This window comes from Schistocerca cancellata, chromosome 5 (genome assembly GCF_023864275.1).
Source record: "Schistocerca cancellata isolate TAMUIC-IGC-003103 chromosome 5, iqSchCanc2.1, whole genome shotgun sequence".
Lineage (NCBI taxonomy): Eukaryota > Metazoa > Arthropoda > Insecta > Orthoptera > Acrididae > Schistocerca > Schistocerca cancellata.
In genome coordinates this window covers 22,998,574-23,020,723 of record NC_064630.1, presented here as the reverse complement: position 1 = coordinate 23,020,723, position 22,150 = coordinate 22,998,574, and the positions used below count along the sequence as shown (strand labels likewise).

At 46.0% G+C, this 22,150-nt stretch overlaps 1 protein-coding gene across 3 annotated transcripts in view; it reads right to left on the bottom strand.

Annotated features, from left to right (window-relative positions):
- Window positions 1-17,993, bottom strand: part of LOC126189044 (fibroblast growth factor receptor 3-like) — a 472,954-nt gene extending 454,961 nt beyond the window's left edge. Inside the window, exon 1 of one of the 3 annotated variants that reach the window (XM_049930898.1) lies at window positions 17,834-17,993. In XM_049930898.1, the coding sequence (XP_049786855.1) occupies window positions 17,834-17,840 (7 nt within the window). In that variant the 5' untranslated portion in view covers window positions 17,841-17,993. The remainder of the gene's footprint in view (window positions 1-17,833) is intronic. The other 2 variants (XM_049930897.1, XM_049930896.1) reach the window with 2 other exon arrangements.
- Window positions 17,994-22,150: the final 4,157 nt, after the last annotated feature.

Genomic DNA, 22,150 nt, shown 5'->3' with positions numbered 1-22,150 from the left:
TCGGCGAGGACCATTCGCAACCGTCTCCATGAAGCTGGGCTACGGTCCCGCACACCGTTAGGCCGTCTTCCGCTCACGCCCCAACATCGTGCAGCCCGCCTCCAGTGGTGTCGCGACAGGCGTGAATGGAGGGACGAATGGAGACGTGTCGTCTTCAGCGATGAGAGTCGCTTCTGCCTTGGTGCCAATGATGGTCGTATGCGTGTTTGGCGCCGTGCAGGTGAGCGCCACAATCAGGACTGCATACGACCGAGGCACACAGGGCCAACACCCGGCATCATGGTGTGGGGAGCGATCTCCTACACTGGCCGTACACCACTGGTGATCGTCGAGGGGACACTGAATAGTGCACGGTACATCCAAACCGTCATCGAACCCATCGTTCTACCATTCCTAGACCGGCAAGGGAACTTGCTGTTGCAACAGGACAATGCACGTCCGCATGTATCCCGTGCCACCCAACGTGCTCTAGAAGGTGTAAGTCAACTACCCTGGCCAGCAAGATCTCCGGATCTGTCCCCCATTGAGCATGTTTGGGACTGGATGAAGCGTCGTCTCACGCGGTCTGCACGTCCAGCACGAACGCTGGTCCAACTGAGGCGCCAGGTGGAAATGGCATGGCAAGCCGTTCCACAGGACTACATCCAGCATCTCTACGATCGTCTCCATGGGAGAATAGCAGCCTGCATTGCTGCGAAAGGTGGATATACACTGTACTAGTGCCGACATTGTGCATGCTCTGTTGCCTGTGTCTATGTGCCTGTGGTTCTGTCAGTGTGATCATGTGATGTATCTGACCCCAGGAATGTGTCAATAAAGTTTCCCCTTCCTGGGACAATGAATTCACGGTGTTCTTATTTCAATTTCCAGGAGTGTAGATTTATACGACTGGGAGACAACACGGTCAATGTCGAGAAGGAAAAATTTCTGTGGCTGCCTACGGAACCATGATGATATCCAGGCGTATGCCTCCGCATCCGAAACAAATCGACGACCGCGAACGTCTTTCTACAGGGCTCCAGAAACATAGAAACCACGTAGGGAGACCATGACTGTATGGAGGATGTGTATGGGTACGTCCACATATTACCGAAATTGTTTCAGATGCACAAGTTTCGCTGGGACGCCCTCACACATCCTCCATACCGTCCCGATCTCTCCCCATGAGATTTCCGTGTTTTTGGAGCCCTGAAGAAAGACATTCGTGGCTGTCGATTTATTCCGGATGAATAGGTGTACGCCTGGGTACCATCATGGTTTCGTAGGCAAACGCATACATTTTCGCCTTATACGATTACTTTTGAAATAATAAACAGTTTATTTACTTTTTTCCATCTGTCTGGTTTTCGTTTGAGTGTCCCCAGCACGAGTATATGGTTAATTCTTTTTTCATCACCATCGTATGAGTTGCATTGCGCCACGCGGAAAAAATAAATGGAATAAATGGAAATAAATGGAAAATTGCCTCATATAGGACTGCGAAAGAAATCAGTGTAACGTAACCCTCTGAAATGCACTTCCTAAAGAAATTTCCTTTCCGATATTCTTATTCAAGTTTTATGTGTTTTTTTTTTCAAAAATTACAAAGTACAATTAAAATACGTTTTCGTGAAACAGGAAACATGGGTAGGGGCTGAGTCGCCATGCTTCGACGGACGTCAGATCAGGGTCTGACTGAAGGAGGGAAGAAAGGACGATTGGAGTTTAACGTCCAGTCGATAACGACTCATTAGAGACACAGAACGAGCTCAGATAAGGGAAGGCTGGCCAAGGAAATCGGGCGTGTCCGTGTCAAAGTGTTTTAGGGAAACCACGGAAGACGTAAACCTGGATGGCCGGACGGGGATTTGAAGCGACTCCAGTGTACTGGCCGCTGCGCCACCCCTTCGTTAAAATTTGCTGGATGTTCGATGAAAGTTCCTGTGTGATGGCGTGTAAGAAATTTCCAACTAAACTGTGATTTCATGTTCGTCTCATCGCGGTACAAAGTGGAATCGGAAAATTCGAGGGGTTTACTTTCGCATTTCGTACGGTGGAAGAGAATCTTGGGATATTGTGCCGCCTGAAACAAGAGAGGAGCCTCTGGCACAATGGCGGTCACGCACAAAGGCGCATCCAGCAGAGGAGCCGTTTCCGGCCGAGGCGCGGGCGTGGGGCCTCTCCACGAATGCCAATGCCGGACCGCGTCCGGCGCAGGCGTCGACCGCCGCCGTGGGGAGCCGCCGCTGGGGTAGGAGGGGCTGCAGACTGTAGCAGGGGCTGCCTGAGGACCGCAGTGGCACAGTAGAGCAAAAGTCCCGCCTTCTTCCTCCAAGTAAAGGCACACAGGCAGCACATCCGAGCACGTGCCTCACTTGTGATTCCTGACGTGGGATTAGTTTCAGACACCCAGAAGAATGTGAGTACAAATGGTTCAAATGGCTCTGAGCACTATGGGACTTGACATCTGAGGTCATCAGTCCCCTAGACTTAGAACTAGTTAAACCTAACTAACCTAAGGACATCACACACATCCATCCCCGAGGCAGGATTCGAACCTGCGACCGTAGCGGTAGCGGGGTTCCAGACTGAAGCGCCTAGAACCGCACGGCCACCCCGGGCGGATAACGTGAGTACAAGAGTCACTAAGGCGGGCGGTGTACTTAAAAGCAGGGTCTCGATGCCTCACACGGAGTAGTTTTTGTGAAAACGCGTTCACGAGCGCATTTCTTTAGAGAATCCAAGAAACGAATAAACAAAATTACGTTAAGCTTCAATTTTGATATAAAGTACGTTCCTATTTAGCTTTATGGTAAATATTTACTCATGAACCAACCAGTTTCACGACGTTAGAGCCACATTTTAACGGTTACATTTCTATTTCATAAGTTAGTTGAAGTGACAACCAGTACACCTCCCAAAATTCTCTGTACACTTGTAACAAAAATGTTCAACCGTCAAGAGGACGGGAGCCAAGTCAAAATATGGATGAATGTAGGGAACATAGTTCCAATACAGGAAGCATACAAAATTTCTGCGGAAATACGGAAGCGTCCGATCCCACCCGTCTGCTTTGACCTATGACGTCACAAATACGGCGGAAACAAAAACAAACACACACACTTTCCACAAGAAGCTTAATGACACTAACGGGATAAGCGCGGGAAATGGGGTGTTTTGGGTGGGGGGCAAACTACATATAAACAAATTTAGACGCCTTGCGTAGCTACAACGTGTAAGTGAAGACAGCCATGCATGAATACCCACCCACCTCCCCAGGGGTCGTAACCCCTGCAACCCATAGAAGATAAAGATGCTTCAGTAGCTGATTAGTGTTTTTTTGTCTTTTTTAAAAAAAAATTTCACGGGATAGAACGAACAGATCAGAAAGATAAATATAATAAACTAAAACAAAAATTCGAGGAAACAAATAATTAAAATAAGTAATAAATGTTTTTAAATTAAAAAAAAATCTCACGAGATAGAATGAACAGATCAGAAAAGTAAATAAATTAAGATAAAGCAGAACTGGAGACAGCCACACTCAAACCAAACTCCGCGCCGTCATGACGTCACACACGACAACACCCTTACGTCACGGGTCAAAGCAGACGCGCGGGATCGGACGCTTCTGTCGACCCATTTCTGCGTTCATGCTCAATACAAAACCAGAATCAGAAACAATTTGCCTTTACAGGAAAGTGAAAAAGCTTTTTCGAAATTTGACATTACATCGAAGAGTGCACCGTTAATGAGGGTTGTTGAATGTTAATTTACTATTCGACGCAATCACTAAATAAAGATAAGCAGTTTAACTTCATCATAGCTAGCTTCTACAGCTCCCTAATTTCTCCGAAAGCTGAGTCCAAATTTTCCGAAATATGTCGTTACGTCGAAGTCTACCCAGTGATGCCTGCTGACCACCTGACATTTGTGGTGTGAAAATGGAACCAGTAAGTGTGATGTCATACCGTAATATTGGCTAGAATATCCCTTGAAGGTTCAGCTGCTCAATTCGAAAGGGTTTTTATTATTTTTCCTTTCCTTGTTTTATGTGCGGGAATGTGCGCGTGTGTGTGTGTGTGTGTGTGTGTGTGGTGCCTGCGTGCAAGATGTAGTGTTGTGCTTGTGTTGGTGATTGTTGAAGATGGTGAGAGAGGAGCAATAGGGCGAATACTGATACCGGCCCATCTCACACAGAAGAGAGAGAGGGCCTTCATGCTTAGCGTGGACCAACGTCAACACTCTCCGTGCTCGCATTTTGCGAGACACTCTGCAGACGTTTTGAATTATCTGAATTTGAATTCTTTCAGGGTAAGTAGTAAGTGCAATTCTTGCGAAACAGCACGGATTGCAACGTACGTTCTTACGATTACGAAAGTGGCGTTAGGATATTACTGGCCGCCGACGACGAAACAAAAGGAACGGAAGCTCGATAAGGATTGCTGATGGAGGAAAACGGCTCTATCCGAACGAAATATTCCAGCATTCGGATTAAACGTTTTTGAGAAACCACGAGGAACCTATGTTTGAAAGATCGGAGGTGAATTTGAATTACTCTCCTTCCAAATATGATGATGATGATGTTTGGTTTGTGGGGCGCTAAACTGCGCGGTTATCAGAGCCAGTACAAATTCCCAACCCTTGCTCAGTCCAATCCCGCCACTTTCATGAATGATGGTGAAATGATGACGACAACACAAATACCCAGACATATCGAGGCAGGTGAAAATCCCCGAACCCGGGACCCCGTGCTCGGGAAGCGAGAACACGACCGCGAGACCACGAGCTGCTGACAAATTGTATAGTCCTGGTGTCTTTTGAACTCACAACCCTCCCTGCAACAGTTTAGCATCATAACCACTACACCACGGTGCTACTCATCCAAATATGAATTCAGTGCCTTAACCACTGCGTCATTTCATTGTTTTCTGTGAATCGTTCTTCTATCGGCATTATTTTCAGTGAGCGACGAATAGTGAACTCCACTGTGGTGTATCTAATAATAATATTGTTTACAATCTTCCTTGATCTATCGTTTACAAATGTATTTGTGTTAATACAAATTAGCAGTACCTTCTGGAGTCAAAGTGGAACACTAACGGACTGTTTCAGAACTGTAGTTTTCGGGTGTGCACTACTCTGATTACGTAAATAACGCGTCTACCTATTCAGAGATGAAGCACGTGATCGGACAATACTGAAAATGACGTATTACTAGCATACCGGCGGAAAACAAATCTCTAGATGCAGACCAGTAAGAAATACAAAAATTCGGATCTAGATGGCAACATTTTTGGTTTTTCTTACAGATGCTACCGAGATTAATTGAACATTTAAATGCATAGTAAACAACGCTTCTCTAGCTTGATTCAAATAACTTTGTGATGACTCGCTGTTGATTTCGGGAGAGCGGTTGCTACACGTCGCACTTCTACATGTTATGAAACCGTATAAATAAAATTATGGGTTCTGTGATACAGACGGCGGAATGGACTGAGGAAGACATTTATTTCGCTCAATAACGTCTGACTCAGTAAGAATGTTTTCGTTGTTACACTTATAGCCCGCTACCTCAAATAATCACACATATTTTGCAAAAGCAAATATTCATGTTCACTGGATGGTATTTATAAGATCAAAGGAGAGTGCCACGTCTCACGATATTTCGCTGCGGCCGTTTTCAAACGGCGCAGTTTTCGTTGCGCACCTGTGAAAATATCGAGCGAAACGTGCGAACAGGACAGAAACGCTGTGATCAGCGTAGGACGACATTGGAAGTTGCGAGGAGTTTTCTATAGCTCCGAATCGTTCTTACGTTATTAAAGTATGCCGGTCATTGATAGTTGTAGTTATCCGTTTCGAGTCATATACTCATGGCTATTACACTTTCTGTATTGTTAACCTAATGTGGCTACATGACAAGTTGCAGTACAATCAGTAATGTACACAAATCGTGTTATATACGTCTGAGTAACCCTTATGGTTTGCTGTGAATTGAAACCAATTTGGAACTGTCGCTATTATTGCTTGGCGAACAACTTATTCGAACTTCTAGAGACAATGAAAATATAGTGATTATAATTGTATTTAAGGTGACTTACATAAGACCATTATCGAAAGGAAGCATAATCGTGTTTACGGATATTAAGTGCAATATTACGTTTGATACGATCTTTGATAATATTGGTCTCCTCTTGTTCATTATGATAGTAATTATTTGAACACAAGTATCCAAGGCGACTGAAATGTATATCTAAGTGTCAGGCAGTGCAACTGCACAATACCATAAATGGAGAAAGTTGCATCAAATACTAGTTCGATTTTGGCTGACTGAATGGCCCTATTATTTGAATATTACGTATCCAACTACAACTCCAAACTGAGGAAGTTTGTGACAGAAATTTTGAATCTCGTTGTACATAACAAACAGAATGATATTAAGGGTATTTATTACGGTTTGGTGAATTTGTAACGTCGGCCGTTGTAGCCGAGCGGTTCTAGGCGCTTCAGTCTGGAACCGCGCGACCGCTACTGTCGTAGGTTCGAATCCTGACTCGGGCACGTATACTTGTGTGATGTCCTTAGGTTAGTTAGGTTTAAGTACTTCTAGCTTCTAGGGGACTGATGACCTAAGATGTTAAGTCGCGTAGTGCTCAGAGCCAGTTTTTGAATTCGTACCCTTTTGGGAAGGCTAGCCCACGCCTCTATTATCACCATCGAGAAGCATTTTATTATTACTGTCTTATTTCATTTCTTTGGATCCTTTCGGAAGGTTGATGTCTTACTGAACCTGTCATCATGCGTTCCGAAAGTTCTACATTCTTCTCAGTGCTCCTGGTTCTCTTTGTCCCCTTTGTGTGCATCCTGAGCCCGAGGACAGCCACCTTTCCTCCTGTAACGGAACACGGGAGGGCGAAGCTTCAAATCCCTGTCGCACGATTCTGATTCAGCTTTTCGTGATATTCCTAAATCGCTTGAGGCAAATGCCGTGGTAGAACTTTGGAAAGGATACGCCCGATATTTCGATCCCCGTCCTTTCTTAGTTCGTGTTTCTGGTCCGATGTTTAACTCTAATCTTCCTTCCTTCATGTAACGGGGTAATAGATTCCTTGTCCATCCCCTCTGATGTCTCTCGTCCACGTATTTTCCATTACGCATATTATATATCGTTGTTTCGGCGACAACTTGAGATGCATCAACAATTATGTGTCCCAAAAGAATTTGATACTGGTTCTACGTTCTCGCGTCAGCCTATAGAGGGCGTTTCCGGTGGTATTGTAAATAGTTTCGGAGACTAATTCGAAAAAAAAAATGATTCAAATGGCTCTGACCACTATGGGACTTAACTTCTGAGGTCATCAGTCCCCTAGAACTTAGAAATACTTAAACCTAACTAACCTAAGGACATCACACACATCCATGCCCGAGGCAGGATTCGAACCTGCGACCGTAGCGGTCGCACGGTTCCAGACTGTAGCGCCTAGAACCGCTCGGCCACCCTGGCCGGCGATTCGAAAAAAAAAAAAAAAAATCCATAAAGCATTACTCGAGTTTTTATTAGCTGCAGAGAGACAACAGAAGGCAAACCAAATAAATACTCGCAAACGGTGTTACGCAACGCTGATTTTCAAATTCCACTTGTGACTAGAATGCGCTTTCCAATTTAAGACAGTCGACTTGTAGCTCTTCTGAGATCCTCTCGTCGTTCTTTCATCGAGGCAGTACAGCTCCTGACCCGAACGGTCAGTTCGTCTCTTGTGTTTACTGTTTGCTTATAGACTTCGCATTTTGGCCGTACACACAGGCAAAAACGTTTAAAGGCAAGGTCGAGGACTTTGATGGCCAAGGAACGTGACGTTTTCTGCCGACACATCTTCCTGGGAATGTTGCGTTTAGGTGATGTGTCACGTTTCTGTGGCGCCAAAATCCCCGGGCCTTAGTTGGTTAAGGTTTTGGCTATGGGGATGGTTGAAATATGAAGCCTACAAAGAAAAAGATGAATTGATCGTTAGCGTTACGAATAGAGCTGCACACATGAAAGAACACCAAGACGGCGTCAGAAGAGCTACGTGTGGTTTTTTCAGAGGAATTCCAAAGTCGGAGGTGAAGTTTAGTAAAGTCAACTTTGAGCTTAACAGTTTGCTTTGTTTAATACGTTGTGTCAGTGTCTGTTGGGGTCGTATTCTAACAGCTTCATCCCTTAGCCAATAAACATTCGGCACATTCTATGTGGAATACTTTATCCGAATCAGCATATAGTACCACCTCCAGAAATATTCACTGTTTCTGGTGAACGGCCAGATTATTCAGAGTCTTTATTCCCTACGATGAAGTAAACGGTGTCAGAGTCTGCGATCTTGCCGTGCAGCCCAGGAGCGAGGGAGAGCCCGACCCGCTCGTAGCGCTCTGAGCGCTGGCTGCAGTAGCTGGCATACCGTGCGATCGACTTCGCTACGCACAATCCCTATTAAACTAAGGAAATAGTATTACATTTCATTCGATATTTTTCACATTTCATATACAGTCTTGTACTGACACCACAACAGTACTGTAAGGATCTCAGTGCATTATCTTCAATACTTTACGAGATACAGAATTTTACCTAAAAACCTTAATAGCTTTTCTGGCATTACAAAACTGAGCTAGGGATTGTAACGTGTTTATTTACAATATAATCTGAAATTATAACCAAACAGATCACTGCAAATGAGTTGTTTCTCTACAAGGTTCTTTGCTTTCGTTACAACAGCTTGATGACGTAAAAGTAATCATTCCAAAATTATTAAGTAATTATGTTTTGTTGTATGAGTGTTGTGGAGAGTGTGACAGAGTGTATGGAGGACATGTGTAGCGTGTGATGTTTTATTTTATTAAAAACTATGTAAAATGTATGCGTGGGAAGTTCTTGTGCAATCGTGCATCATGTGACGTATGTCCAGCATTCATGCTTTTGTATAAAAACAGCAAATAGAAACGTTCGGTCTTAGATCAATTAGTACTTCATTTCTGGGAATAATTTGTAATTTGATCTACTGGAATTAAATTTGGTTTCGTAAATTCAGAATTCCTTTTATACATTGCTTTCTGTAATTCTCCTCGATGACTTGGGAATTACCTGGAGTATTTGTAGGCTGGAGCTGTTCAGATTGGATGCCTAAATCGTCAAGCAATAAGAATCAAGCAGTTCTCGCGCTTCGCATAGGACTTTGCGCTACAGTCCCGTGTCTCTTGGAGTCAATCGGGAACTCTTACAGTGCAGAACATGTTAAACCGAGCCGCACAAATTTTGGCTAAGATGAAGATAATCTTACGCTTTGTCACTTCTTGTATTGGAAGTGTGTAGCGACTACAGTTCAGAACATTTTGGTTAAGATTTGAGGATTCCGAGTAACTTAATTTGGCAGTTATTTGCGTGTTAATTTTTTGTTGTACTTAAACTCTACGAGACGTCTATTGTGAACAATCTTGACACAGTGTGGCGAACATTTCCTTTTAATAAAACAACTGACCGACTTGATGCAGTAACTCGCGAACAGCTGTGAGTCAGTGAATGTAAAACGCGAAAATTACTCGCGTCGGACTGGTAAAGTTCCGATGGCTTCCATGTGAAACTTTGTAGTAATAACAGGAACTAACTTGCACCAATAATAGTTTTCGCGGTATGTGCGGACTCAGTAGCTATTCAGAGGCAATAAAGCCTAATTAATTGTACTTTAAACCTTTCACGCAAGCTGTTTAAGAGTCCCGCACGCCCGATATTTTTACGTACGTGTGCTTCCTGGAAGCTTGACTTATGCGACCTTCGTTTGGTAGGTATTTCGTCGCTGTTTCGTCACTGCTGCTATCCATCGACTGAGCAACTACCAACACAGAGCCAAGGAGACGGACAGCGAGAAGCGCATGGAGGTATGTGGGCTGTGATGTCGGAGGTTTGGAGGACGAACCCGCCCCGCCGCAGTATCCAAAATTCGCTGTACGTTTCTTCCTTAGACCTCCAGCCATATTTATTCCACACTCGTTATGTAACCGAAAATTTGACAGAAAAGCCTGAATTGCGACGAAAACAATTACATATAGCATTAGGAGTGATTTAAAATGGAATGATCATATAATGTTGATTGTCGGTAAAGCAGATGCCAGACTGAGATTCATTGGCAGAATCCTAAGGAAATGCAATCCGAAAACAAAGGAAGTAGGTTACAGTACGCTTGTTCGCCCACTGCTTGAATACTGCTCAGCAGTGTGGGATCCGTACCAGATAGGGTTGATACAAGACATAGAGAAGATCCAACGGAGAGCAGCGCGCTTCGTTACAGGATCATTCAGTAATCGCGAAAGCGTTACGGAGATGATAGATAAACTCCAGTGGAAGACTCTGCAGGAGAGACGCTCAGTAGCTCGGTACGGGCTTTTGTTGAAGCTTCGAGAACATACCTTCACCGAAGAGTCAAGCAGTATATTGCTCCCTCCTACGTATATCTCGCGAAGAGACCATGAGTATAAAATCAGAGAGATTAGAGCCCACACAGAGGCATACCGACAATCCTTCTTTCCACGAACAATACGAGACTGGAATAGAAGGGAGAACCGATAGAGGTACTGAAGGTACCCTCCGCCACACACCGTCAGGTGGCTTGCGGAGTATGGATGTAGATGTAGATGTAGATGTAGACTGGGATGAAGCGTAAAAGAAAATGTTAGCTTTCGTTGACAATGGTCTACCACAGAGAAGGGCCTCGTTAGTTGTTAAAAAGTAAACGAGTGAAGGAAAATTTCCTGCTTACGGTTTTCACCTTCACTCGTGCTCTGATATGGCGAGACCGCCGTTTCGGCTGTGTCGCACGTGTGGAGGCGCGCTGAACCGTGCCCCCCACACGGGCGCAGAGCGACGTGGGCTGGAGCGTATGCGGTGGCCGAAGACGCGGCGGCGGCCGTATCTGGAGCAGATGCTGGCCGGCTCCATCAGGCCGTTTGAGCTACTTAACTCCATTAAGCCGAGGAGCGGAGCCCACGTGCGGCGCGCATTGTGATTACCAGGGGAGCGCGCGGGGCTACCAGGCTACCAGGCTACCAGGCTACCGGCGGCCAGCGAGGGGTCCGGCGAATTCCTCCTGCCGCCGGCCCCAGGGCCCGGCTAAGTAGCTCAAATATTCCTCACTGCGGCGTGGGTTTCGCCCGCTTAATGGAATACTTCTTCCCCGCCTCTGCCGCGGGCCACACCACTCCGCCAGCGTCGCCGCAGGGCCGTGAAAAATCTACCACGACGTCTGTTCTTCACGAGCCGCTGTGCCGTTTGTGGTGGAGGGCACTTTGCTCCTGTACTCGCAGCGCACTGCTCTCTTCCGTACGCTGATAGCGCGTGTGATGGACGAAGCGAGAATGACGGAAAGAGCAGAGTAACACAGGCAAGGATAGCATCTTCGCCGAAAGAAGTCGAGTAAGATAAGACCGAGGTCTTAATTTGAGGAGGAAATCTTTTCAGAATGTACCACAGGAGTACAGCATCCCATGGAAGCTCAGTTTTGCTCTCAAGGGAACGTCACGAAAATCCTGAGAAGCGTAAACTGGCGGACGCTAAGCAGCAAATTTTCCGTCATTCGTTTACTATTCAATAACTCACGAGACCCTCCTCTGTCTTAGACCACTGCCAACGAACATGGAAACTTGACATTTTTTCCTACGACTCATTCCAGTCATCAGATACATGTAATTTTCTTCGTCGAAATTCAGGCTTTTCAGTCAGAATTTGAGTTACATAACGAGTGTGGAATGAATGTGGCTGGAGATTCAATAAAGAAACATATAGTGAATTTTGGACATTGTGCCGGAGCGGTTTCGTTCTCCGTACCTCCGACATTACAGTCCCCATACGTCGATACTCTTCTTACTGTCCATCCCCTTCACTCTGTGCTGGTGGACGCTAACTCATTCGATGAAAAGCAGTACTGACGAAACAGCGACTGAATACCTACCAAACGAAGGTCGCTTAAGTGAAGCTCGGAGGCAGCATCCTTACGTAAAAATATCGGGCTTGAGACACCCTAAATAACTTGCGAACAAAGGTTTAAAGTTCAATTAATTAGGCTTATTTGCTTCTAAGACGGCTATTAAGTCCGTATTTACCGCCAAAACTATTACTGGTGCAAGTTAGTTACTGTTAGTTCTACAAAGTTTCACACGAAAGCAGCTCCAACTTCAGCAGTCCGACGCGAACGATTTTCACGTTCTACATAGACACTGACGCACGGCTATTCGCACTCACCTGTTCCATACGGACCACCATGACAAGATGACGCTAATTAGAGCGCACAGAGACACACTCTCTTACTTCCTCCCCGCGTTCCACACACGGGTGGAACAGGAAGAAACCTAACGTGCTAAGTACCCTGTGTCATCCACTTCCTAGTGCTTTCCAGACTGTAGGTGGACAATGGACTGTGAGGCTGCACGAAACGAAGAGGAATTGAAGTGTCTGCAATGTGACGTTACGGAAGTATGCTAAAAATTATGAACAATGAAACGATAAGATATGAGGAATTTCTCTCCACAATCGGCGAGGTAGGTAATGTGTACAAGTCACTAGTTAGAGAAGGAGTTAAGATGATACGGCACAAGTAAAAAAAAACATCGAATAACTTCCGTGACACTAGAACTAGTCGTACAGGGCAACAACTGTAGCGGACAACAGATGATGGAATATACGCAATTAATAATTCAGGAGATCGGGTGTAAGTTGTTGCTCTATATGAAGAAAACTCCTCTCTGTTCAACCGCATGCGCTGTACTGTCCTGAGGTAACAGAATTGTGACATGTCCTACCGATTCTGCGAGAGCAACTACACCTTTCTGTCCAAGATCTTCATCTAAGTTCATTGAGCATTTCTACTCCGTTTTCATATGGATCAAACCGGCCTATTGTGCTCCTAGCAGTGCGTTCTTCTAGCCTATTTGATAGAACTCCAAACACTGGAACAGTACTGTACCTAGATAGCACTAGCGTCTCGTATGTGCTTTCTGGAAAGCATTTCCAGAAAACATCAAAACAAATTTTTTCGTTAACGTACGCAGTATGGATTTCGCATAAGTCACATAATAACCGGATAATGTCGGGTGCTTCTTTCTGGATATGAGCGTTATTCTGTATTTGTCTACACACTAAACAGGAATATTGTCTACGTCTCTCTGCATTTCCGAACAACCACCCACTGATGGTACTTACCTGTAGATAAAATCATCCTCATCGAACCATCTGAGTGTTTTCTCAAGCTATTGGTTTTTGTATAATGACAACATTTGCCTTCCTATTCTGCTTTTCTTTGACGCAGCTGACGATAATTAATTCCTGTTAAATGTTACCGTCCAGTCTTACTCGCTGGATTCCATCAGTCAGAAATTAATTGAGTTAATCGTTCATGCAAATTAATTGAGTTAATCGTTCATGCAGTATGATACTCCGTACAATAATAATTCGGTAAGGGCCAGTTACATTCGGTAACCGCCGCTCATCACATTCCGTTGTAGTCTATGACTATGCAATACTTTACGGGACGAGGTTAAGAACACCTCAACATACGTAAATTGTTTTTAAGTATGACAACGCGTCATGCTATAAAATACAGTTAAATTAAAGGCCAGTGATTCACGAGATTATCAGCCACGGACGGCTGCGTGATTACTCCACATCTGAAGCTGCACACTAAAAATTACGAGAGGACTTCGAGAAGCAATCTACACACGTCGTCGTCCCGCACATTATCGGAAAGCGAGTACACGTTCTGGATTTCCTGCAGATATACTTCTGCTGATGTACACACAAGACATCTGTCACAGTGTAGGACTGAATTGGCGCGGCAGCTGGAAAACATCTCGAAATTTGAGGTACTTTAGACAGTATGATTCTTATGGACAAAAGGTCTAAATTGCGCACAAATTCACCGGGAAATTCTGGCCCTATTTGGACCAAATACGATGTTCCATTCCGCCGTAGTGAAATACGGGGGCCGCACAGACGTGGCTGATGGTGATGGGGGAACGGAGGTCAAACACATCGATCACGGGCGACACAGTCCAGGCAGTCGACGAACTGATTCGCAGCAGTCCCAGATTTACCAGTGACGGGGACGTTCACATAACGGTTCTCCAATAGCTCTGCGACCAGGGAGAGATTTCTGTCGTCGAGTAATTTCACGACTGTTATATCGCTCCGACTGTCGTTTATAGAGACTTGGTGACAATGTTGAGGAATAATGTCTCGTACCTGCATCACTTTGAACTGCAGCGCAGCATTCAATAAAGGTTACTTGGCCTGCCATAATAATTTGCAACTTACTTTTTCAAGTCCATTCGTATATGTGATGCTTACACCTTTGTGGCCGAGAGGTTCTAGGCGCTTCAGTCTGGAACCACGCGACCGCTACGGTCGCACGTTCGAATCCTGCCTCGGGCATGGATGTGTGTGATGTCCTTAAGTTAGTTAGGTTTAAGTAGTTCTAAGTTCTAGGGGACTGATGACCTCAGGTGTTAAGTCTCATAGTGCTCGGAGCCATTTAAACCATTTGCTGACACGGTTGCATAATGCCGCCCCAAGTTGGGTCATAAAAAGTTCAAAAATGGTTCTGAGCACTATGGGACTTAACTTTTGAGGTCATCAGTCCCCTAGAACTTAGAACTACTTAAACATAACTAACCTAAGGACATCACACACATCCATGCGCGAGGTAGGATTTGAACCTGCGACCGTAGCGGTCGGACGGTTCCAGATTGTAGCGCCTAGAACCGCTCGGCCACTCCGGCCGGCTCATAAAGAGTATTCAACTAAGATACGACCCAAAAAGCCATTCATTTTATAATAAAGTCTGTCTTATATACAACTGGAAAGAATGATTTGTCTCATTCGAGCATCGATCATTTCGGTTTCATATCCACAAAAAGTGTGTGTATGTTTTAGTGATTATTTTTGTGCAGTACCTATCTGAAGCCGCTAGTATTCCTATTGTTCACTCTTTCTGTACGTGGATACTATTTTTCTCATCAGTACGCCCTTTCAAAGTGAAGCACTCTGTCTTTAGAACAACTGCTGGTCAAAATACGCCATTATCTTTCGACCAGTTGAAGGAAGCAAAATTCTTGTTTGGTACTAAAGAGCAAAAGTCTTGTTTACTGCAAAAGAAGAACGATAAAAACCTCAGTAAATGCCTGCCATTAATTGCCATAGCATCGGTAAATGTCAGTAATCAACACGTTGTAATTTTCTACGTACACTGCTCGTCTTACAATTGCTATGAAGTTGAGTGAGCACAGCAATCGAGGACCGGCTAACAGCGTGGCGCTCCAGCCAAACACAGTGGTCTCCTGTGACCGTCCAAACAAATGCCGAGCTGAAACTCCGGCTCCGCCTTACAAAAGAAGCGCACAAACACACGAAACTAGAAAACAGACATAATAATTACGTAGACGATTCTCAGGCCTATGGTGTACAAGACTTCCCCTCGCATCTCAAGTTACCACTCTGGAGACAGGAAGAACATCCAGCTATGTATACAAATAAATGTTAACTCTAGGATGACAGAAGTAGATCTTCATTGTCAGATTGAGCTAGAAAAGAAAAAGTATACTTCTTCTAAAACTGTCTAAAATTTAAGAGCTCTCCACTGTGAATGGTTCAGACCTATAGATGTACAGAGCGGAAATTTACACACAAAGTTCAAAGCATAGACTTTCACCATTTTTAACTGCTGGATATCGTAAATGTTCCGTACTTAATTACATTCCCAGTGACAGCATACCTTCGTCTTTAGTATGAAGAAAATAAACTTGATACCGATACGTCTATAATTAACGACAACGAGTTGACAAGTTACGTTCCTAGCGAGGTCCTTATTACGATCGGTAATGATGTTGTCAAGGACGGATACTTGGCGTCAACTATGTTTAAAGTGTTCTGTTCAAACATTAACACAAATTATCATGCTTGGGTATACACAGCGCTTTATTTACATAGGCCAAGCAAGGAAACTGAAACTCACGAGATTTCCTACAACATGTGGTCGAAGTTCATACTCACTGTACTCAGTGAATTAAACTCACACCTTTCAAATCGGTACAAACTTCTGGGTTCCCACTTCTTCAAGTCGCGGAACTTAGATCTTGTGTTTTAATACCCGTTCCATAGCATGTTATTCCGGAGGCACGTAAAGTCTGAGGTACAAGTACATATGTCCGGTGCCTTTAAACTGCAGGAGTTTCCCTCTGTAGGATCTAGTAGCTGTAGTGTAAGACTATTAAAACGGAAGTCCCTTGAGGCAGGACCGTTTTGCAGAGGAAGTGGTTTACCGAATGAAATTCCGGCGCGCAACCCGTACCTCAGAAGCGGCTCGAGTTCGATTCGTATACAGGCTTTCTTTGTAACTATGCACGTAATGTAGAAGTGCTGCATGGAACAGAATACTATACAGAACCGAGGCGTACTGTTGTCGAATCCCTGTCTGTGCTCTCGCAGTGTAGAACTTAGGTATAGAATAGTAAAAGGTGACTAAGAGTTACTGGGTTCGATTCCCGGCGGGGTCGAGGATTTTCTCTGCCTCGTGATGACTGGGTGTTGTGTGATGTCCTTAGGTTAGTTGGGTTTAAGTAGTTCTAAGTTCTAGGGGACTGATGACCATAGATGTTAAGTCCCATAGTGCTCAGAGCCATTTGAACCATTTGACTAAGAGTAATGGAAAACTAGCTAGAGAATCTCAATTTTTTAAGGACGTGACTAATGTAAAACATTTGCTTAACGTTGCGGTAGCGGATGCACCCTATCGTGTCGGTATGTGAAGTAGTAGTTAAATCTGCGGTGATTCTTGCCCCGAGAATATTTTGATTTTATTTGCTTACTGATCTCGCACTTTCTCTGGATTATTCCTCACAAAGCCACCATTAAAACAACCTGGGAAGTACTTCAAAATCTCATTGACATGTAGATAACTAGAAATAGTGAATTGCTTCAGTTGTGCACGCCTTTTGCCTCCCTGTTCAAAATACGAGTACAGTCAGTTAACCAAAGCTCCATGTAACATAGGGAAACGTCAGGTATAAACTCTTATCCAGATAGCGAGTAACAATGACACTCTTAGGACAGCAGAAGTGGGAAACAGCCGTTAACTTACTCCAGAAATATCCTACTTTGAAGTCAACTCACCAATCTGGATCTAAAATAAACCTAAAAAAAGAGCTCCGATCTGGAGTTTCCGAAGGATAATGGATAATGCACAGAAAATAGCGGTATTGGGGAGTACTTGATGCACGTAAAATAACGAATATTTATATGTTTGTCTTCTAATATCAGCGCAGTATTCGTTTATATTGACACTATCAAAACGTATTCTTCTTCTTTCGCAACACGGCTGAGTTCAAAACGCTTGCACATTTTATATGCAACGTGTTTATTGAGACTCTATATAGACGCATTAATGTATTCTTTAAATCATCGGAATTTAAACGCATAATTGTTGGAGTGCGAACAGACAGAGTTCGCTGCAAATTCCCAAAAATGCTCTGAAAAGTTTATGTAATAGCTAGAATTTTGATGGAATGGTACGTTGCTGAATTTCCGCATGAAAAGAAGAGATATGCGTCTTCTTTCGGAAAATGAGTATTCTTTATATAATCGGCATAGCGCGTAGACACACTTGACAACACAACGCCAAATGAGGAACTATTGTTTTGTTTACCAACACGAAGCAGACATAGAAAAGGGATGAGAGGAAGACGAATAAAGACAGGACACAAAAAGCGGGCCCGTAAAAATAGTCAAACACGTGTGTAGCTGCAGAAGTAGAGTAGCAAGAGGAGACGAGTCAACACTCACCAGACATCAAACGGTCGCAGACACCGCCGACCGAGAGTATACACACACGAGCGGCACTCTGTGTCTCTTCGTCAGTTCACAAGTGTTTACAAGCGCACGGCAGTCAGTCACAGGTCCGTCGCACGCACAAAGCTCGCCGGCAGCGGCAGACGCCAGTCCGCCCCCTCCCGCACAGACGCGCGCGCCGGTCCGTCAGCGAGCAGTCCCAGCGGCGTACGCGAGCTCGGCCACGACCACTCCGCTCCGCAACAATGCACACACTGCGGCCGCGCCGGGGCCGCTGGTCCCGGCCGCGGGGCGCGACGCCAGCGCTCCTGCCGGCCGGCGCGGGAAGCGGCCGGCGGTGCGGCAGCCGAGCGCGCGCGACGATTGGGCGCGACGGGCGCCGCTGGTGGGGACGGACCGGGGTGCGTATTTCTGGACGGGGACGAGGGTAGGGGCTCCAGAGACCGCTCGCTCCTTGCAGATAAACGGCTCAGCTGCGAATCGCGCGGCAGCTTCCCAGCACTGCTGCCGAACGGCACCAAAATCCCAGCGCAGGGCAGGTAGTGCCGAGAATCGTACAGTATGATCGGTAGCGCGGATCGCGGTAAACGTGCAACCGAACATCACGTGAATGCAAAAATGTTGTAAATGCGTCTTGTCTGTTCTTATGCCATAAAGTTTCTATTCAGCTGGCGGACGTTACTGGTTACTTACTGACAGCAATTACAACCATATTTCGTTTCATACGATCCACCTTAACCCCCCCCCCCGCCCTCCCCTCCTCCCTCTTGAGTGATGCGACTGAAGGCAATATGCAGCGGCTAATACACAATACTGAGAGAGCCATGGGCTGAAAGTATATGTGTAAACGGCTCCACGAAATTATTGAAACTAAATACACTACTGGCCCTTAAAATTGCTACACCATGAAGATGACGTGCTACAGACGCGAAATTTAATCTACAGGAAAAAAGATGCTGTGATATGAAAATGATTAGCTTTTCAGAGCATTCACACAAGGTTGGCGTCGGTGGCGACACCTACAACGTGCTGACATTAGGAAAGTTTCCAACCGATTTCTCCTACACAAACAGCGGTTGACCGCCGTTGCCTGGTGAAACGTTGTTGTGATGCCTCGTGTAAGGAGGAGAAATGCGCACCATCACGTTTCCGACTTTGATAAAGGTCGGATTGTAGCCTTTCGTATTTGCGGTTTATCGTATCGCGACATTGCTGCTCGCGTTGGTCGAGATCCAATGACTGTTAGCAGAATATGGAATCGGTGGGTTCAGGAAGGTAATACGGAACGACGTGCTGGATCCCAACGGCCTCGTATCACTAGCAGTCGAGATGACAAGCATCTTACTCGCATGGCTGTAACGGATCGTGCAGGCACGTCTCGATCCCCGAGTCAACAGATGGGGACGTTTGCAAGACAACAACCATTTGCACGAACAGGTCGACGACGTTTCTAGCAGTATATACTATCAGCTCGGAGACCATGGCTGCGGTTAACCTTGACGCTGCATCAGAGACAGGAGCGCCTGCGATGGTGTACTCAACAACGAACCTGGGTGCACGAATGGCAAAACGTCATTTTTTCGGATGAATCTAGGTTCTGTTTACAGCATCGTGATGGTTGCATCCCTGTTTGGCGACATCGCTGTGAACGCACACTGGAAGCGTGTATTCGTAATCGCCATACTGGCGCATCACCCGGCGTGACGGTATGAGGTGCCATTGGTTACACGTCTCGGTCACCTCTTGTTGGCATTGACGGCACTTTGAACAGTGGACGTTACATTTCAGATGTGTTACAACCCGTGGCTCTACTTTTCATTAGATCCCTGCGAAACCCTACATTTCAGCAGGATAATGCACGACCGCATGTTGCAGGTCCTGTACGGGCCTTTCTGGGTACCGAAAATGTTCGACTGATGCCCTGACCAGCACATTCTCCAGATCTCTCACCAATTGAAAACGTCTGGAGAATGGTGGCCCAGCAACTGGCTCGTCACAATACGCCATTCACTGCTCTTGGTGAACTGTGGTATCGTGTTGAAGCTGCATGGGCAGCTGTACCTGTACACGCCATCCAAGCTCTGTTTGACTCAATGGCCAGGCGTATCAAGGCCGTTATTAAGGCCAGAGGTGGTTGTTCTGGGTACTGATTTCTCAGGATCTATGCACCCAAATTGCGTGAAAATGTAATCACATGTCAGTTCCAGTATAATATACACTCCTGGAAATGGAAAAAAGAACACATTGACACCGGTGTGTCAGACCCACCATACTTGCTCCGGACACTGCGAGAGGGCTGTACAAGCAATGATCACACGCACGGCACAGCGGACACACCAGGAACCGCGGTGTTGGCCGTCGAATGGCGCTAGCTGCGCAGCATTTGTGCACCGCCGCCGTCAGTGTCAGCCAGTTTGCCGTGGCATACGGAGCTCCATCGCAGTCTTTAACACTGGTAGCATGCCGCGACAGCGTGGACGTGAACCGTATGCAGACGTGAGGGCGTATAGTGGGCATGCGGGAGGCCGGGTGGACGTACCGCCGAATTGCTCAACACGTGCGGCGTGAGGTCTCCACAGTACATCGATGTTGTCGCCAGTGGTCGGCGGAAGGTGCACGTGCCCTTCGACCTGGGACCGGACCGCAGCGACGCACGGACGCACGCCAAGACCGTAGGATCCTACGCAGTGCCGTAGGGGACCGCACCGCCACTTCCCAGCAAATTAGGGACACTGTTGCTCCTGGGGTATCGGCGAGGACCATTCGCAACCGTCTCCATGAAGCTGGGCTACGGTCCCGCACACCGTTAGGCCGTCTTCCGCTCACGCCCCAACATCGTGCAGCCCGCCTCCAGTGGTGTCGCGACAGGCGTGAATGGAGGGACGAATGGAGACGTGTCGTCTTCAGCGATGAGAGTCGCTTCTGCCTTGGTGCCAATGATGGTCGTATGCGTGTTTGGCGCCGTGCAGGTGAGCGCCACAATCAGGACTGCATACGACCGACGCACACAGGGCCAACACCCGGCATCATGGTGTGGGGAGCGATCTCCTACACTGGCCGTACACCACTGGTGATCGTCGAGGGGACACTGAATAGTGCACGGTACATCCAAACCGTCATCGAACCCATCGTTCTACCATTCCTAGACCGGCAAGGGAACTTGCTGTTCCAACAGGACAATGCACGTCCGCATGTATCCCGTGCCACCCAACGTGCTCTAGAAGGTGTAAGTCAACTACCCTGGCCAGCAAGATCTCCGGATCTGTCCCCCATTGAGCATGTTTGGGACTGGATGAAGCGTCGTCTCACGCGGTCTGCACGTCCAGCACGAACGCTGGTCCAACTGAGGCGCCAGGTGGAAATGGCATGGCAAGCCGTTCCACAGGACTACATCCAGCATCTCTACGATCGTCTCCATGGGAGAATAGCAGCCTGCATTGCTGCGAAAGGTGGATATACACTGTACTAGTGCCGACATTGTGCATGCTCTGTTGCCTGTGTCTATGTGCCTGTGGTTCTGTCAGTGTGATCATGTGATGTATCTGACCCCAGGAATGTGTCAATAAAGTTTCCCCTTCCTGGGACAATGAATTCACGGTGTTCTTATTTCAATTTCCAGTAGTGTATGTCTAATGAATACCCGTTTATCATCTGCATTTCTTCCTGGTGTAGCAATTTTAATGGCCAGTAGTGTATTACGACTGCACTTTGCAGATTCTGATAGCCTCCTAATATCTAATAACATCTACGGCGAGAGGATCCCCCAATTTGTGATGCTTGTGGGGTGCACATCTCTGTCCAGCACATTTTAACATACTGCATTTTATACCATGATGCAAGGGCAGAAGCACAAGATGATGGGGATCTGCCTTGTGTTTTAGCTAACGATGACACGTGTGTGTCTAGAGTTTTAAAGTTTTGTGATGTGTCTGGACTCTGGCCTAAACTTTTAGGCTGGAGGTTCAGAGTGGCTGTCTCCTCCCTTTTTTCCTTGCGGTCAGCCAGCCACTTCCATCTGCTATATTGTTTTAGCTCCCTCTACCACTTTCTTCCTGTATTGTCCATGTTTTACTGCTGACGACATGCTTCGTTCCACGTTTCGATGTGGGTAGGCAGGCACATATTTTTCCGAGCTTGTTACTTGTGTTTTCGGTTCTGTTTTATCTCCCCGTTCTGAGTATTTTCTTGACACCCGTCCTCCATCTACTGAGCGGGCGCTGAAGACCTTGCTGTCGTGCACCCAAACAACTCTCTCCTACTCCTACGCTATACGACGTTTCTTTTATTTTTACAAGACGTGCAAGGACATAT